Consider the following 17,613-nt stretch of genomic DNA (forward strand, 5'->3'; position numbering starts at 1 on the left):
TACTGGCAGGAACAGGCAGTCCTTGTTCTCTAATAGAGGTGATGCCACCTTTAGTGACAGGTGTGGCTGACTGTCATGGGATGCAGAAAAGTTTCCAAATTAAAGCCTTTATGCCCTCCTGTGGCAAGTAGTAGGCATTTGATTTTGTCTGCGCTACATATATTTCCTTTTCTTCTCATATTCCTTTGGGAGCCCCCTCCCATCCCTCTGCACCCCAGCACCCCCACTCGATGTGGAACCAGTGGGGCTGACCTATACCCCCTCCCTTGGTTCCTGAATGGACGCATGTCCCAGCCCTGCTCTATCAGCATATTCCATCCCCCTGATCACTGTGATTGGTTCAGAGTTGCTCTCATGACCCAAGTCTGTCCAATCAGAGCCAAACCCAGAATATCTGTAGGTACTACTAGAAAAGAACAGCTTCCTTGCCTAATACAGAGCACTAACTGTAAGGCTGGTGTAAAACCAGAGCTGCTGGGACCTCCACGTGGGGAGGGCCTCCCTGAAAAAATCGCCTCATGCCGAGAAAAGCAGTGCTGAGAGATGAAGGGAGAGAGACACCAAATGATACCACGTGAGCCCCTGGATCCAGCAGTGCCTGAAGACCTACCCCTTGGCTCTTTAGTGCAATGAAATTAATCCCTCCTGCTCCACCCCCTACTCTTTTAAGCCACTTTGAGGTGAGTGTCTATGACTAGCAACTAAAAAAGCCATATTACCCAGGATCTGCCATGAAATCAATAGACAAGGAATAAGCAGGTCTGATGTCTAGAAAGGGAGGGAATAAAGACTAAAGCAAAAGCTTATCTAAATAAATATTTATTGAATGAAATGCCACAGCAAATAAACCACTGAAGGAGAAATCCCATAGGGTTTTTTAAAATTTTTGTAGTCCATTAGCATTTTCATAAGACTTTTTAAAGAAATGGCTTAACAAGACAAGTTCTTTAAAACAATACAAAAGTATCAAGTGCAAATATTTAAAAGAGTAACAGCATGAAATAGTACTCAACAGTGGAAACTATACCTTTAGACTTTTAAAAATTGCTCTTGGCCATAAAGCTAAGTTTGGATTCTATTTTCTAACTTTGTCTGAGAGGCCATTACTGCCAAATGTTGCTATTCTTCCTGACAAAAAGCTAATACCACAGAAGAGCTTGCTCTGTTTGGGATTTTTTTTTCCCCATGTCTTGTTCTCTTGTTTCAAATGAGTGAAGAAATAAACAGCTTCTCTCGTTTCTAAAAAAAAAAGAAAGAAAAAGAAAAAACAATCCACAGTTGCCCCAAATTGGGCCCTTGGATACAAGATCTGAGCCTTTGAGGTCAAGCTGCTGGGCTCTAGAGGCTCAGGATCCTCCCAAGGTCAAGTCTGCATCTTTGGGGAGGAGGGGGTGAGAGGCAGGAGGAGCTGATGAGCCACCGCAGCTCTCTGCAGACTCTCCAAGTGAGGGTGGATCAGCCCACAGAACTGACACAAGAGCAACAAAATCCCCAAGGTAGCCACTGCAGGATCCTACAAACAAGTGAAGAAGGCTAGAGGACACCTCCAAGGAGCGCTTGACTACCTGGCCCCCTTCTCAGTCACAATCCTGAGGGCTGTGTATGATCCAACAGCCTTCCAGAAGTGCTTGGCAAAAAGCTCTGGTTCCGTTCAGCCAGTCATTCCTGGTAGAACCCCTCTAAGTCTTCATAGCCAGCTGACAGTCGCCACTAGAGTTTTGTTGTGTCAATGGTCTGTGTGGTAACAAAAAGAAATGGTTAGCTCTAGGGCATCTTTAAAGAGCAACGTTGAGAGTGTCCATAGCTAAATATATGACATTTGTTGCTGGTTTATATTTAGCCGCTTCTTGCAACCACATCAGATTTGGGGCTATACCAATTTTACAGATGAGAACACTGAGAGCACAAGAGGTGAAAATGACTGAGTTAGGGATGGGGATTATCACTTCTTGCCCCTGCTCTAATTTGGATATTGCGTTTTTCCCAATTGTTGCCTGTGTGCTCATGAGAATCCAATGTGAAAGGCAGAGCAAGGAGGAGCCCTATTTTACCAATGAAAGAAAACTGAGAACAGAGAAGTTAAACAGCTTGTTCAAGATGACACAGCTAAAAAACGGCAGAGCTGGCATTCAGACCCATATCTTCTGGTTCTGATTAGTTGACCATTTCTTGACATCGTCAACAGAAGGGAAGCGGTGGGGGGAAAAGAAGAGAAATAGGTCTGTCTTTTTCAGTTCCTGTGGCGGGAGGTATTAGAGGGAGTGGGAGGGGAGGTATTGATATTAACTGGATCTATGGATGATCTTTGAATTTCAAATAGCCTTGCCATCACTGACACCCCCACCATGGGAAACTATGGCACACACCAGAGGTTGGCTGACCAACACACGCTCCCAAGGCCCTTCTCCTTGTGGGTTTATACTACAGAAGCTGAGAAAGCTGAACACACCATCTCCCAGGCTCCCTTCCTGCTTAGAGTGGCCATCTGACAAAATTCTACCCAAGGAAGTCAGTTGGGGGAGGATGGGGAGAGGTCCTAGGAAAGATTTCACTCACTTGATAATAAGGGTCTGACTCAACTGGTGAGGGAGGACTCATTTTTTTCTCCCTTCATCCTGCCTTGACTGTAGTTAGTACACCCTGAGTCCCAGCAGCTTTCCTGTGGCCATGAGGTGACAAACCAATGGGCTAAGGATGGCAATGCAGAAGGGCAGAAGCTGCCTGATACACCGATGACACTGCCAAAGTGGCTGTACCAGCCCTGGGCTATCTCCATCTTTTTGTTATGCAATAAAAATACACCTCTATTTGTTTAAGCTAGTATCTACTTAGGTTTTTCATTACTTGCCACCCAAAGCATTCCTACCTAATAACACAAAACTAAGAAGGAAACCTTACCTCTTCTTAAGCAGAGATGTGAGGAGGCTAGGCATGTTCTGGTTGCTTTGGGAGACTGAGTGTGATGTGAGGTAAACGATGTGGTGGCTCTACAAACAACACAGGCTGCCCTGGCTCCCCACTTCCCCCAAACTGCAGGCCAGGAAGGTCTTGCTGACTCCCTAACAAAGCAGCTTTGTCTTTCCTTCTCAGGAGCTAGTTTATCATCATAGGAGGCAGGTCAATGTATTTCTTCAAAAGACTGTTTAGCCAATTTTCATAAGTAAGATCATCTTATAAGTTTTGTTTCCTTTTTTCTTTTTTAAAAATTTTAGTTGTGTTATCTTTTGTTTTAGTGTCAAAATCCCATTTGCATCATGGAATAAAGTGGATAGTTGCTCTTTGTTCCCCCTATGCTTTGGATCATTTAACAAGGGAGTTATCTGTTTCTTGAGTTTTAAAGAATCCACTAGTGCAGGGGACTTCAGGTGTCAACTATTTTAATGATAACATACTATATGCCTTTTTCACTCTCATTCTCTCACAAAGGAAAGCAGAATTTTTTACAGTATATTTGGAAGATCCGCAAGACTCAATGAACTAACATTCTCCAAAGTTCAAAACTACAAACTTGTAATTTTGAAGTTACAAAATCATGCATGGGAAAAGATCTAATAAAAGTACAAGATAGACCAGCGGATTTTAATATAACAAAGTACAAACAGTTCACATTTCAATCAACCTTTAATAAACTACCACTCATCGATTTTTGGTGTTCTATCAAAGAAGAACATCCACACAGTCATCTGAAAAAGCTCTTCCTTCCCTTTCGAACCACACATTTCTGAGGCTGGGTCTTCTTCAAATACTGCAACCAAACCAAATCACAACGGAAGGAATGCAGATACACAAATGAGAACCCAGCTGACTTTTATGAAGGCAGACGTGGAAGATATTTGCAAAATGTAAAACAGTTCCACTCACTCATTTCATTTTGTATAGGAAAATATTGTTACTTTTCATAAAATTATGTTTTTTATATCGATAGGTAATATTGTTCTTTTTAAATGAATAAATATTTTTCAAATTTCTATTATAATTTTCAACACAGTAATTATCAATACATTGAAACCACATAAATAAAAATTCTTTGGAAGCCTCAATAATTTTTAAGAAGGTAAAATGGGTCCTGAGAACAGAAAGCTTGAGAACCACTACCCTAGTGAAAACAATGGGTCCACATTCATTGGCAGGGAGGAGCAGGGGAGGATAAAGAGATTAAGGACAAATCTTGTATATCTTTCTCAATCTCTTCATTGATAAACAAGTATTCAGATTTTGCGACTTCCTGTGGTACAGCTGAGCAGGGTTTAGAGGCAGGGAGGAATTCTGGCTCAGAAGTATTAGCCTCAATAAGCCAAACAGGTCAGTATTTCTCCTTTTATCTCCTTTAAGACTGACAGTGATCAAAACAATTTATGAGAAATTGGATGTAACTCCAAGGATATCAATTCAGCAATCCTACGAGAACCACTCCTGAGCGATCTTCAATTATACCTACTTCACATTTCATTTTTCAACATATAAGTAACAACAGGGTAACTTTTTGCTAAGAAGTTCAAGGGCTGTTCTGTAGAAAAACAAAGTTCAGGACATCGGTTCTTTTAGAACAAGTGTTGGTGAATCATGGGTCCTCGGGCCAAACCCAGCCTACTGCCTGTTTTCGTAAACAAAGTTTTATTGGAACACAGCCACGCTCATTTTTCGCTTATTTTCTATGTTGCTTTCGTGCTACAGCAGCAGAACTGGGTGGTTGCAACAGAGACCACATGGCCTGTAAAGCCTGAAATATTTACTGTCTGGCCCTTTACAGAAATTATTTACCAATCCCTGTTTTAGAGTCATTTTATATCTTGGTTAAGAAGTTTTGGAGTTAATTGACCTGGATTTAATAAGTCCCTTCACTGTTTTGGGACTTGACTTCATTTTTCTTATCATAGAATGGGGCTAGTACCTGCCTCGGAGGGTGCTTGTGAGGATTACATGAGCCAAGGCCTGGAAAGTACATAACGGAGTCCCTGGTGCAGAGCAAGTGCTGGATGGGTATTAGCCACTATGGGTATTAGCCACTATCATCAATTCAGCAAGAGCTTAAATGAAGCACAATGGAGTCACATTCCACTTGGACTCAGATTCTAAAATTAACAAGGACAAAATGACAAAAATCAAGCTTAAAAAAAAAATCACTTCTGAAAACCTCTTAAGAGGGCGGCTCGTTATAGACAGACATACTGTCTTCCGGTAATTTCAACACAGCTAGTTTCCCCTCCAGCATTTAAATAGATCACTGCTCCTTCAATGGAGGCCCCAGATGAAGTAGCTGGCATTTAGAACCATAATGTAGGAACAAAATCCATATGTTCAAACACAAGATTCACACTCTGAAGAGCAGAGAGGATCAAGCCAGACTGTGGGGAGCAGATTCATGGCTCCCATCCCACCCTGGGGTACACGCATGCTGAGGAGAATGGTAGCTCATTGGTCTCCTGTTGTTCCCCCCGCCTCCCCAAGAAAAATATCTTAATTTGAGTTTTTGTAAATTTAATGGACATCTTTTAAAAAGAATCAATGTTAACTACATCATAGAGTTGCCATGACAACAAAATAAGTTATCATGCATGGCAAATGACCATACCAATTTTTTTCTTTGCAACTCCATTGTCACTTCCCATTTGATGTCTGATGTGTATGGAGAACTACGAGGAACACCCGCTTCTTACAATTTTGCTTCTAGACACTGACCAGACTTAGGGTATTATTTGTGAAAACCTCCCCAAATGGTAAAGATTAAATCATTGCATTGATATGTATTTACCTGGGAGAAAACCAGTAGTTGACGAGGCTGGAGACCACCATGTAGGACACTATGATTGTCCCCGATATGATGAGCGACATGAAGCCCAAGCCACAGAGGACACAAAGCAGTGAGAGGCCGCCCACAGAGATGACCAGTCCTAGGGGAGAGCACGATTAGAAGGACTCATCTAAAACAGGTTGAAAGCTGCCGGACACTGGGCCACTGTGTTTACAATGACAGTTAACTCAGATTTCTTAAGTGAGGAGATTTCCCATAAAAACCCAGATTTCCAGTATCACTTAAAAAGGAGGTGATCTAATCACCCGAGTGGGCATGACTGCAAGGCAAGCGGTGCATTGCCCTTATCTTTCCCCTCGCCTTGGGAGTGGTCAGATAGCCCAGTACTCCATCCCCATGGCCACAGTAACAGTTTCAGGGATGGACCTTGGAAAGGAAGGAAAGCAGACAACATAAATGGATGAGCTGCCTTTTCATAGAGATTTACAAAATTCTAGATCAGTGTTTTTCCAAAGTATAGCCAACAACCACAATGTCAGAATCAGATGCATCAGGGAGGCTTGTTAAAAATTCAGATTTTGGGGGGCCGGCCCCATGGCTTAGCGGTTGGGTGTGTGCGCTCCGCTGCTGGCGGCCCGGGTTCGGATCCCGGGCGCACACCGACACACTGCTCGTCTGGCCACGCTGAGGCGGCGTCGCACATACAGCAACTAGAAGGATGTGCAGCTATGACATACAACTATCTACTGGGGCTTTGGGGAGAAAAAGGGGGAGGATTGGCAATAGATATTAGCTCAGGGCCAGTTTTCCTCAGCAAAAAGAGGAGGATTGGCATGGATGTTAGCTCAGGGCTGATCTTCCTCATAAAAAAAAAAAAAAATTCAGATTTTGGGATTCCACTCCAGACCTACTAAATAATCTCTGGATGAGGCCTGGAAGTCCGCATTTTCAAAAAGCAAGTAAGACTTATGCACACTCAAGTTTGAGAACCATTGCTCTAAAGGCTTTGCAAATGCTGTTCCTTCTGTCTAGAAAGCCCTTCCTTGCCCACCCTGAGACAAAGTTTTTACACATCTTTAAAGTCCTGTCTTCTCTAAAGCCTTGCATGATACCACCAAAATGTAGTGGCTCCCTTCTTTCTCTCTAAATTTACTTTTGTTATTGTACTCATTCACCCATTCACCCATCTATCCATCACAGAACCACCACTCTGCCAGGCTGTATTTGGCTCATCCACCTACCATACTCACCTTCTCCTTCAGATGTAAATTGCCTGGTTCACAGTCCCCTGGGCAGGGAAACAACCCTGGGTGCTCTTAGTTCTGGGAAGCCACAGAATGGGCCAGAGGTGATCGACCACCTGACTGGATGGCAACCATCTCTTTGGCCAGTATCTTGTGGTTTGTGATCTGACTTGAAAGGGCAAATTGAGCCAATCAGATTTGCTTTCTCAGTAATTTTAACTTAGCAACACAGGGAGAAGTTGACAGTTGGCAGTGAGACTTCAGGAGGAAAGGTGGAGAAGGGGGCACCTCAGTACCTAGCAAGGCACCTGGCTGCAACAAGTGCTCAATACCTAGCTGTGGAGTGAATGGCCTGTTCAAAGATAACAATTAGCATTCACGGAGAAGTAACTCTGGGCCGTGGATTGTGCTAAATACATTACAGAACTGTAAGATTCAATCCTCAAAACAACCCCTTGTGATAGTATTACTATATCCCCATTTTACATATGAGGAAGTTGAGGCTCAGAGAGGGTAAATAACTTGTCCAAAAACACACTGGTGGAGATGGGATTCTAATGTGGACTGAGTCCATGTTTTACGTACTCTGACAAGCTGCCTTGGTCGACGTGATTTTGACAAGAACAGGAACTTTTGACAAGAATGGCAGATGCCAATAAATACTGTCCTCCCGACTGAGTCATTTTCCAAGGGGATGAATAACTGAGCAGGATACCTTCCAGTAATATGACTCCCACAAAAGCGGCCAGGAAGGTAAGCACCACGAGGAGCAGGAAGAGCCCAACAGGAATGGCCGACATAGCAGCAAACAGCAGCAGGGTAAGAGTCACAAAAGGATGCTTGTCCAGGTACTGCCCCACTGGAGACTTCATAAGGGCTACCACCTGTGGGCAAAGGAGAACAAGGCATTGAACAAAGATTGAACAAAGATTGAATGCCATGTGTGAATCCCAAGTTGATGGACCCACCCGAGCTGCAGAAAGTATAACCAGAAGTTGTAGAGTTGGAAGGCTCATAGGTAAGAAGTCAATGATAACAATCCTCCCAAGACATGAGTCACCCTGGCAACAACTTAAGGCAGCTATGGACAGATGGCAAGTTTGAGGGCTCCACCCAACCTCAGGTCTTATGAAAGGAGGAGAGACTCAGTCACGGCTCTACTGCTTCACCCACCCTCTCAGAAGACACTCTCAGCATATGTGTGCATTGATGCAACGTACATACAATTTGCCTCCTACTTCACAGCTCAGGTTTTCATAGTTGAGGCCACTGGGGCAGAGAAAGGTTAGATTCTAGCTACTTGGCATCACCTGGGAGCTTGTCAGAAATGCAGCATCTCGGGCCCTGCCCCAGACCTGCTGAATGAAATTCTGCTTTTTAACGAGGCCCCCAGGTGATTTGGACACACAGTAAAGTCTGAGAAACAATGGGACTACATGACTCGTCTAGAGTCACACAGCTTCCCAGATGCAAAATCTAGGCATTTAAAGCGAAATCTTTTCACTCTAAATGTCAAATGCTTGCGATGGCTGCCACCTCATTAGGAAAAAATGCTATGTCATCAACGTGGATACCATGGTTGGGTCATAGCCTGATGACTACTGCAAACTTATGCTGCATTAATAAGTATTTTCCTTCACCAGGCAAAAAAGGTTTTTGGATCTGGCTCAGTGTAGGATGTCGGCTTTAATGCAAAGCTGGCCCTGGGCACCCCACAAGGATAGGCTTTCCCCCTCTTCTTAGGCCCCATGCTGTCTCTCTCTTCGGTACTGGCATGCTAATTCCTGATCCCTTGAAAGGTTCCATCATTTCAGAACTTCTCCCCCATCAAAACTCGTCCTTCCTGTGTCTCAGTCCTCAGGGCCTTGTAGGCCAGCGGTTGAAATGAAGATGTAATTCAAGCTACAGTGACCACAGGTGCCACGACCCAAAACACATGTGCCTCCCAGAATCAGCTGTTCACCCAAGTGATTCAAATGGTGGGAATTTGGGGGCAAGCTGGAAGGCAGGAGGGTTTTGTAGTTTATGTGGACAGTGACCAAAGCACAGGGTGCACCCCACAGAAATAGAAAAGCACTGTTCTAAGAAGTCACCACCACTGGTCTTGGGGCCTCGGCCTTGCCTCCTGGGGGGAACTCTAGAGGCATGACAAATTTCACTTCCTGCCAGGCCAAAAAATGGCACAAAGTCCACTGGCTACACTGCCTCCAAGACTCCCTTCTGACAAAAGACGTGGCTATTCAGCTTCTCTAGCCAGAGGTGACTGTACCAGGAATCACCTGTAAGCTGAGACTGCCCAACTCAGATACTCTAAGATGAGAAAACAGTGAGATTCTCCTGTTAGGGCGGGTGAAGGTGAGAGAGAGGCAGAGGGGCCACGGGACTGGGGCTGGTCCCCAGAGCTGTCTCAGGTCTCGACTGCTTTCTAGCTCTAGTCCATGTTGATCCGTAGTAAACCACCAAGCTGTCATCTGACAGACTGAACTCTTCTCTCTGATCCTTATAATCAAGAGACCCAGTCCCACAGTGGGGAGGAGCAGATGAGGCTGGAACACCAGCATGCCAAGCTTAGGAGTTTACACCCTGACAATCCAGCACAGTAGCCACATGTGGCCACTGAGCGCTTGAAATGTGGCTAGTGTGACCGATGAACAGGATTTCTGATTTAATTTTAATTGTAATTTAAAAACTGATATTTGATTCAGTCATTGGAAAATTTTTAATTACACTTCAAAGAAGTTTGGTATGTTTCAAATAAGTTTTTTAAACTTCATTAAACCTTATCTAGAAAAAAGCCAGGAAGCAAACCGCTGGCATTTGAGAGGGACTATGATATAATCAAAGTAATAATGTAAGAAAGATGAACCTGGCAGTCATGTGCAAGAGGCAATTAGGAGGATTTGCAGGAAATCAGACAGCCAAATCTAGGCTGATGGCAGGGAGGGAAGAGGAGGAGGAGACGCAGTATGAAAGTGGATGACAAGAGAAAAGTCAACAGGACTTGGGGACAGTTTGGCAGGGGGATCCAAGAGGAGAAAAGCAGGCATGTTCTACTTCCAGTCCTTAAGGAATCTGCTTTTTTCTTAGCCTCCTCTAAGTCTGGGCCCTATAACCATAAAATACAAAGTCATTCAGATACGCAGAGAGACCATTTGAAGATGCGGGTAGTTAAGCCCAGCAATTGTCTTCCCCCAGGAAGTATGGCCCTGCGGGGGCCAGTCAGTCACAGAAGGGGAGGACACGATTCAGTTATGCCCAAAAAAAAGGAAAATGTTCATTAAATGCTCCTGTGCCAAGCACTTTTTTAAGTGCTTTCAACATTATTTCCTCATTTATTTCTCCCTACAATGCTCCAAGGTAGGTAACAAGGAACAACTTAACATTATTTAAATTCAGGGGATTAGAACACAGCAATTAACTTTTCATTCTCCTGGCAACAGAGGGAGACACAATGGGAGAATGGAAAGTGGGAGAGCGTATTCAGTAACATGCACTGTGATTTCCCATCCCATCCTGGAAGTGGGCACAGGTTATCCAGCCTAGATTTTACACGCACCGTACTGTGCTGAAGGGCCCAGGAATGCCAGGCTGGGACAGACTGCCACCATTATGTGCCAGGCTCTGTGCTAAAGCCTTTTCAAACAGCATCTGAGATCATCTTCACAACAAACCTATGAGCCTGGCTTTATTGCTTATTTTAGAGACAAGGAAATGGAGATATAATGAGCCTAAGTGACTTGCCCAAGGTCAGACAAAGGTGATTTATTTTAAAATGCACACATGAGTATGGGAGGTTCCAAAGTAGGAGCAACGTGGCCAGTATTTAAGGACAGGAAGTCTCCATCTGTGACTATTGGGAAGATAAGCCAATTCCCTGGTGTTAGAATGTGAAAGATAATCAGCGTCCATTATTCTCTACTACCAAAGGGGAGGAGGGCAAGGGGTCAGGATTATTTAAAACCACTGGTAATGACAAGTCCAAGGTGCTGTGTGACAGTTTCTCCCAGCTTACAGTCCCTGGGTGCCCACTGGTGTATGATTCAGGGTTGGCACAAAGGTGCCTGAGGTCACAGTTAGAAGACATCCTTTATGGAAGGAAAGGTCCAGGATGGGAGCAAAACTATTTTGTCCCAGATAATCCACATAAGGAGACATCATGGGGGGCATCTGCCCAGCCCATGCTCCACCTCTCTCCCCTCCTCTCTGAAAATGGCCCCCTCCCACAGCAGGGGTAGGCCCTTGAGGCCGTGTTTATATCAACGAAATGAAAAGCCCCAGCCCAGCTGCCACCTCCCTGGCCATAGGTGACTTGGTCAAGCAGATTCTTGCTCCTAGGAATCGGGCCGTCCCAAACCAGGTCCCTCAGAGGGCTTCAGCTGGGAGCTGAGGGAGACATGGGGAGTTGAAAGCGCTAGCCTGGACAATCATGTCTGCTCACATAAATGGAAGAGCCAAGGAAGCCAGGCTGCAGAGAGAAGAGAATGAAGCAGATACACAGGAAAAATTAGGTAAGAAGAAACTTCCTGCCCATGGCTTGTAAGATAGTCCTACATTTCCCAAAAGTCCTGGCAAGGTCCCAAAAGTCCTGGCAGGTGCCACCATCTGTTTGTTTACTTAAGCTATTTTGAGCAGGTTTCTGACTCTCTAAGTCTAAAAGTAAGACCATTAAGACTTGACATTCCAGAGGCTTCCTAGAAGAGTTTGTTTCACAAACTCCATCTGGAAGCCATCTATTCTTATCTGGAATTCAAAGGGCTTATTAACTCTGAGTAAAGGTTAAAAATTACTTGGGGGAAAGACATCATCTAAATATCCCAGAAACAAGGGGATGGCTATGTAAATTACAGTATGTCAATCTGATGGAAAGTTCTACTACCAAGAAAAGCAATCATTCTGAAGACCTACGCTTCAATATGGAAAAACACCAATATATAATATCAAGCAAAAATAAAAATACAGAACTACATCTGCCATAATTATAACCAACATATATAAAAATTACATGCTGAATGGGCCTAATAATAATACTAATAATGATAATAATAATCACCACCACAGGATTTTTTAGTGATGGGTTTACAGGTGAATTGTTTTCCTTTTTCCTCCAACATTACTCTACTGAGTTAATACAATTCATATTAATTCAATTAATACAATAAAAAATTTGAAAAGAAACTACTCTACCTCAGGACTAAGCCAACTGATAATCTGTCCCATCATTCTGTGAGTTTGCTGGCCTGGAAGTTATCTAGTTCAGATCTATTCCAATGACCATGGCTGAGGATCTAAGATGAAGAAGTAAAGAAATGCCAAGAAGCCAGAGTTCATATGCTTTGCAATGCCTACTTCAGAAAGTAGATATGAATATTAAGTGAAGACATCCCAAATGCCTAGCACAGTGCTTGGCATATAGTAAGTGCTCAACCAAGGTTAATTAACACCCAGTCAATTCCTATTATTTGCAGATTCCACATTTGCGGATTCGCCTACTCACTAAAATTGATTTGTAACTCCAAAATCAACACTTGCAGTGCTTTCTTGGACACGTGCACAGCAGTGAAAAACTTGAGTCACCTGACACACACATTTCCAGCTGAGATCCAACTCGGTGACAATTTGCCTTCTTGTTTCAGCTCTTTAAACAACTGTCTTTTTCGTGGTGTATTTAGCGCCACCTTTTCCACATTTTTATTTATTCATTTTTTTTTTTTTGAGGAAGATTAGCCCTGAGCTAACATCTATTGCCAATCCTCCTCTTTTGTGCTGAGGAAGATTGGCCCTGGGCTAACATCCATGCCCATCTTCCTCTACTTTATATGGGATGCCGCCACAGCATGGCTTGATAAGCAGTGTGTAGGTCTGCACCGGGGGTCCGAACCCACAAACCCCAAGCCCCTGAAGCGGAGTGCTCGAACTTAACCACTACGCCACCAGCCTGGCTCTGCATTTTTATGTTTTTTATTGATGATTTTGCCATTTAAAAAGGCACCCATGTGAAAAGTACTGTCTAGTGCTTCTAAGTGTAAGAACGCTGGGATGTACGTTACAGAGACAATACATGTGTTAGATAAGCTTCCTTCAGGCAAGAGTTACAGTGAATGAGTTGGCCATGAGTTCAATGTTAGTGAATCAACAATATATGTTAAATAAGGTGTCTTTAAAACAGAAACACATATAAAACACATAAATACACATAAAAGGTTATGTATTGATCGGGTGATGAAAATGTTGTGACCGGAAGTTTGCCAGAACCTAATCGTGTATTTCCTCTAGGAGCAATGGCCCACTGTTTGCTAATTTGGTGTTTGAGGTGACTTTATAGAACGGAACCACCATGAATGAAAGAAGCAACTGTACATGCAGATGGGCATGAGGACCTTTCTTACCGAGCTAACTTTCAGTAACAAGAGTCTCAGCCTGCTGACTAGAAAGCTGCTTGTCCAATTTAAAAATAGCTCCCTAAATCTACAGAGCGCCAGAGGCATTTTGGGATGAGTCCAGAAAAAGTTCTCTATAGAGTCTTTTGCTCTAGACCGCAAAGTGGTCTCTCTTCAAATAGATCCTAGTGGAACTGTGCTGTCCAATACAAAAAAGTAGATCCCAAAACAGTTCATTTTGCTATTTATACATATGTACATTTAGAGATATACCACACAGGCAAAAATTGTAGAAGGACATACAACAAAATGTTAATAATATTATCTCTGAGAGCTGTTATTTTTTTCCCTGACAAATGCTGAAAGGCATAGAGAAGAAAGAAATAAAGATAAATATGCAAGTTAAAGGGGAATATACTATCTCAAGTCCTACCACCACTGAATGGCTGTTCAACACCTGAAAAGCGGCTAGTTCAAATTGAAATGTACTGTAAGTGTAAAATACACACTGGACTCCAAAGACTTAGGACAAAAAAGAATGTAAAAATCTCAGTAAATTTTTTCATTAATTTTTTATGATTACATGTTGAAATAATATTTTCGATTATTAGGTTAAATAAATACATTATTAAAATTAATTTCACTTGCTACTTTTCACTTTTTAAATGTGGCTACTAGAAAATCTTAAATTACCTATGTGGCTCACACCATATTTCTATTGGACACTGGGTTTCTAGCAGAACACTGGATTCAAATCTTAAGGTAGGCTTTGGCCTGTCATTTTCAGGGTAACAGATAAACCAAAATTAACAACAAAAGTAAAAAAGAATGGTATCTGCTGCACAGACTGAGATTCTCCGCTCTATATCCCGCTAAAGAATTGCATTTGCTGCTTAGGGGTGGTCACCCAACTAAATTTTGGTCTATGAGATGTAATTGGAAGTGCTGTGTGTTTGACTTCCAGGAACTCTCCTCAAACTGGAGGTGGCTTGCAAGCCTTTCTTCCCTCTCTCTTCCATCCTATTGCCTGGAATATGGATACAATGGCAGATGCTCTAGCAGCCATCTTGAACGATGAGTTTGAAGGTCACAATTTAGACATGGTAGGGTAGTGAGCCTGAAAGATTCCTGACTTACCTCCAAATTTCTTCTACTTAAGAGAGAAATAGTTTTACATGTTGTTCAAGCTAGTGTTATTTTGGGATTTTTCCATTATACATACTGACTGGAAACGTACCTCCGAGTTATTCTGGATGGATTCTATCAACAAAGACAGCTTCCTTTGCAGCTCCTGCAAGTCCTTTGAGATACTCGGGGGCTCCTCTTTGGCCATCCTGAAACTCACTTCAGTCTCTTCAGGGATTAATTCTTCTACCAGTAAGCTCTCTAGCGCAGGGCACAGCCGAATCTCTCATGTCAGCCTGTCTCTCGCTGTCACTGGAGGAAACAAAAAGTTTCTTAAACCATTAGTGATTTCACCCAACTAACCCAACGACAGCTTCTACTATCCTCACACACTGATGGCGGGCGGGCAAATGGAGGGTAACTTGGCAATATCTACCAACATCTCAAATTGCACACACCTTGATCGAACAGTTTATTTTCCAGGAATCTGAAGGAAATAATCAAACAAGTACACCAAAATGTATCAAAAGGATGGGCAGTGCATCCCTGTTTATAATATATAATAAATAGCAAAACAATAAAAGAAGTTAACTGTCCACTAGCAGGAAATTGGTTTAATAATGATAAATTCATATAATGGACTACTGTACAATCATTAAAATGATAATGTGGCTACTTAGTGTCATGAAAATGTGTCCATGATAAGTGAAAAAAAATTAGAAACTACTCCATATGGTTACATAAACATACATATTTTATGTGTATATCCTATAGTAAAAGATTCAGGACACACAACAAAATGTTAATGGTATTATCTCTGAGAGTTTATGTATATTTTTTTAGCCTGACAAAATGCTGAAAAGAATATAGAATAAAGCAAGAAAGCTGAATACGCTATTTTAAATCCTATTGTCTTTTTTTTTTTTCCAGAAGGCCCTCCTCAAACAGTGATGGTGGCTGATTTTCTTACTTACACCCACACTAAACAGGTTGGCTCCCAATTGCATTGTGCCATAAATCATTCTCTATTTACTTGTGTGTAACTCTCTTCCCCTTAAGGAGAGAGGTGTCTCAGGAGCAGAGCTTGCCACAATTACACTCTGTGACACAACAGCCTGGAATTTCCAGGACTGTCCCAATCTCACATAAGTATTTATTTTTAATAAAAGCAATTTGTTAAATTAGATATCTATTTTTTTTTAACCCTTCTTGGATTTTCATATAAACAAATACATCGTTCCTACTTTATATTTCCCAAAACAACCACTGTAGGGCTGGACACAGAGATATCGTCTCCATTTCTCCCTTACAACTGACCTCCTGACCTGTAGTACAAATGCCTAAAAGATTCTGTCACAGTGGACAAAATTAACTGAGAGACGCTCACATTTATTTACCATATTGAATATCCCACATACTAATTATGAGTTGGGGAGGTTATCTACTAACATCACAGAGTCTAGTAAACAAATTATAAAGCACGTTTTAATCAGCCCGGCTAGAGATCCTCTGCTGCAATCCCTTTTGTGAAACAGAACCCCTTGGAACAGAGGACTTACCCCTCCACCCCATATCCTGTGTGTGAAGCTGCAGTTGGCACAGATCTTGAATTTGGGATGTTCCCAGCACTCAGCTCCCTAATCTCATCTCTGCAACCGGCAGAAACAAGCCCAGCTCCCCTTATGGGTCTCCTGAGGCCTGGGAAACCCAGGGGCCACCCGGATCGGTTTGGGGAGTCCGACGGGGGCGAGAGTGGGTAGAATGCCATCTCTCCCGCTCTCCAGCCGTCAAATGCACCCACCTGGCCACCAATCCCCAGACCCCCTTGTCACTCACTCCTGGGAGGGTGTCTCCCAGGCACTGAGAAGTCTCCGGAGGAGGGAAGGCGACAACCCGTTAAGCCCGTGCAGCCCACCAGTGTGTTTCCCCCCGCCCCACTGCTCCGTCCCCGCCTTCTCCGCGCCGAACAGAGAGATCACCGGCCAACCAGCCCCCAAAACACCTCCGGCTCTTCCACCCCCGCCCCTCCTGGGGGTAAACGGCTACCCCGAACGTTCCAGCTGGGAGGAGGAGGGGTCGCATCTCAAGCCGGCGGAAGGGAACTGCGGGGCGCCTCGGAACTACCCAAGCCTCCCGCTCCCCATATGGTTCCAGTCATTCAGCCTTCCAAGACGTAAGGGGGCGGGGGGCGCCCAGTTTCTTGGGATCCAAGGGGAGGGGGAAGGGGGATAATGCAGGTGGAGAGGGGGCTCCGCGCCCGAGAGAACGCCGAGACTGAGAAATGGAAGCTCAGGAGGAAGTCGACGACCCTGTCATTAATTTGGGGAAAAGAATCCACCTTTGGTGCTTGGAGCTCCCCTCTCTGCAGTGACGCGGGAGGGGGTCCTCGGTAGAGAAGAAGGACCCGGGGGGAGGCACCCGTTTTCAATAATCCTGAGGGGGGGTTTGGAGACACCCCAACCAGGTTTCCCAAGAAGGGGCAGGGTCTGGGTGTGGGATGGGGCTGGTAACCCTTTTACCAAATCTAGTGGCAGGTGTGCGCACGTGTGTGTGTATGCGTGTGTGTGCGCGTTCTCAGCCCGTCCCAGGGGCTCGAGGGGATGAGACTCCCCTCATTAGTAAACCGATTGCCCTCTCAACCCACCGTCGCCGCGCTCCTCCATTTGCCCGGCCCGGGAGGGGCTCTAGACCGCCGGGGCACCCCGTAACCCCGGGCCCAAGCTGCGAGCTCTCACCTGGTGCTGGCGGGCGCGCAGACCCGCGTCCGCAGGGGAGCGGAGGGAGGAGGAGGAGCAGGACCAGGAAGACACGCACGGCGGGGCGGGAGTGGCAGTGGCAGCGGCAGCCTGCTTCCCCTTCCCCGCCCCGCCTTCCTCCGCCCCGCCTTCCTCCGCCCCGCCTTCCTCCGCCCCGCCTTCCTCCGCCCCGCCTTCCTCCGCCCCGCCTTCCTCCGCCCCCCGCCCCGCCTCCCTCCGCCCCCCCGCCCCGCCTTCCTCCGCCCCCCGCCCCGCCCCTCTGCTTCGCTCCGCTCGATCGCCCCGCCCCCGGCCGGAAGGATCCGCCGAAGGCGCGCCCAGCCGCCGCGCCGCGCCTTCTGTGAAGCGGCATCTCCCTC

General features: G+C 44.6%; 1 protein-coding gene across 1 annotated transcript; it reads right to left on the bottom strand.

The window, feature by feature from the left end:
• Nucleotides 1–803: 803 nt before the first annotated feature.
• On the bottom strand, nt 804–17,352 carry LDAF1 (lipid droplet assembly factor 1). The gene is given in 6 exon segments (XM_004442955.3): nt 804–1,685; nt 1,688–1,734; nt 5,753–5,891; nt 7,712–7,880; nt 14,611–14,810; nt 17,234–17,352. Coding segments are annotated over 5 exon segments (477 nt in total). The 5' UTR covers nt 14,707–14,810; nt 17,234–17,352; the 3' UTR covers nt 804–1,659.
• Nucleotides 17,353–17,613: the final 261 nt, after the last annotated feature.

Source organism: Ceratotherium simum, chromosome 26 (genome assembly GCF_057802395.1).
Source record: "Ceratotherium simum simum isolate JZ-2026a chromosome 26, ASM5780239v1, whole genome shotgun sequence".
NCBI classification, from domain to species: domain Eukaryota; kingdom Metazoa; phylum Chordata; class Mammalia; order Perissodactyla; family Rhinocerotidae; genus Ceratotherium; species Ceratotherium simum.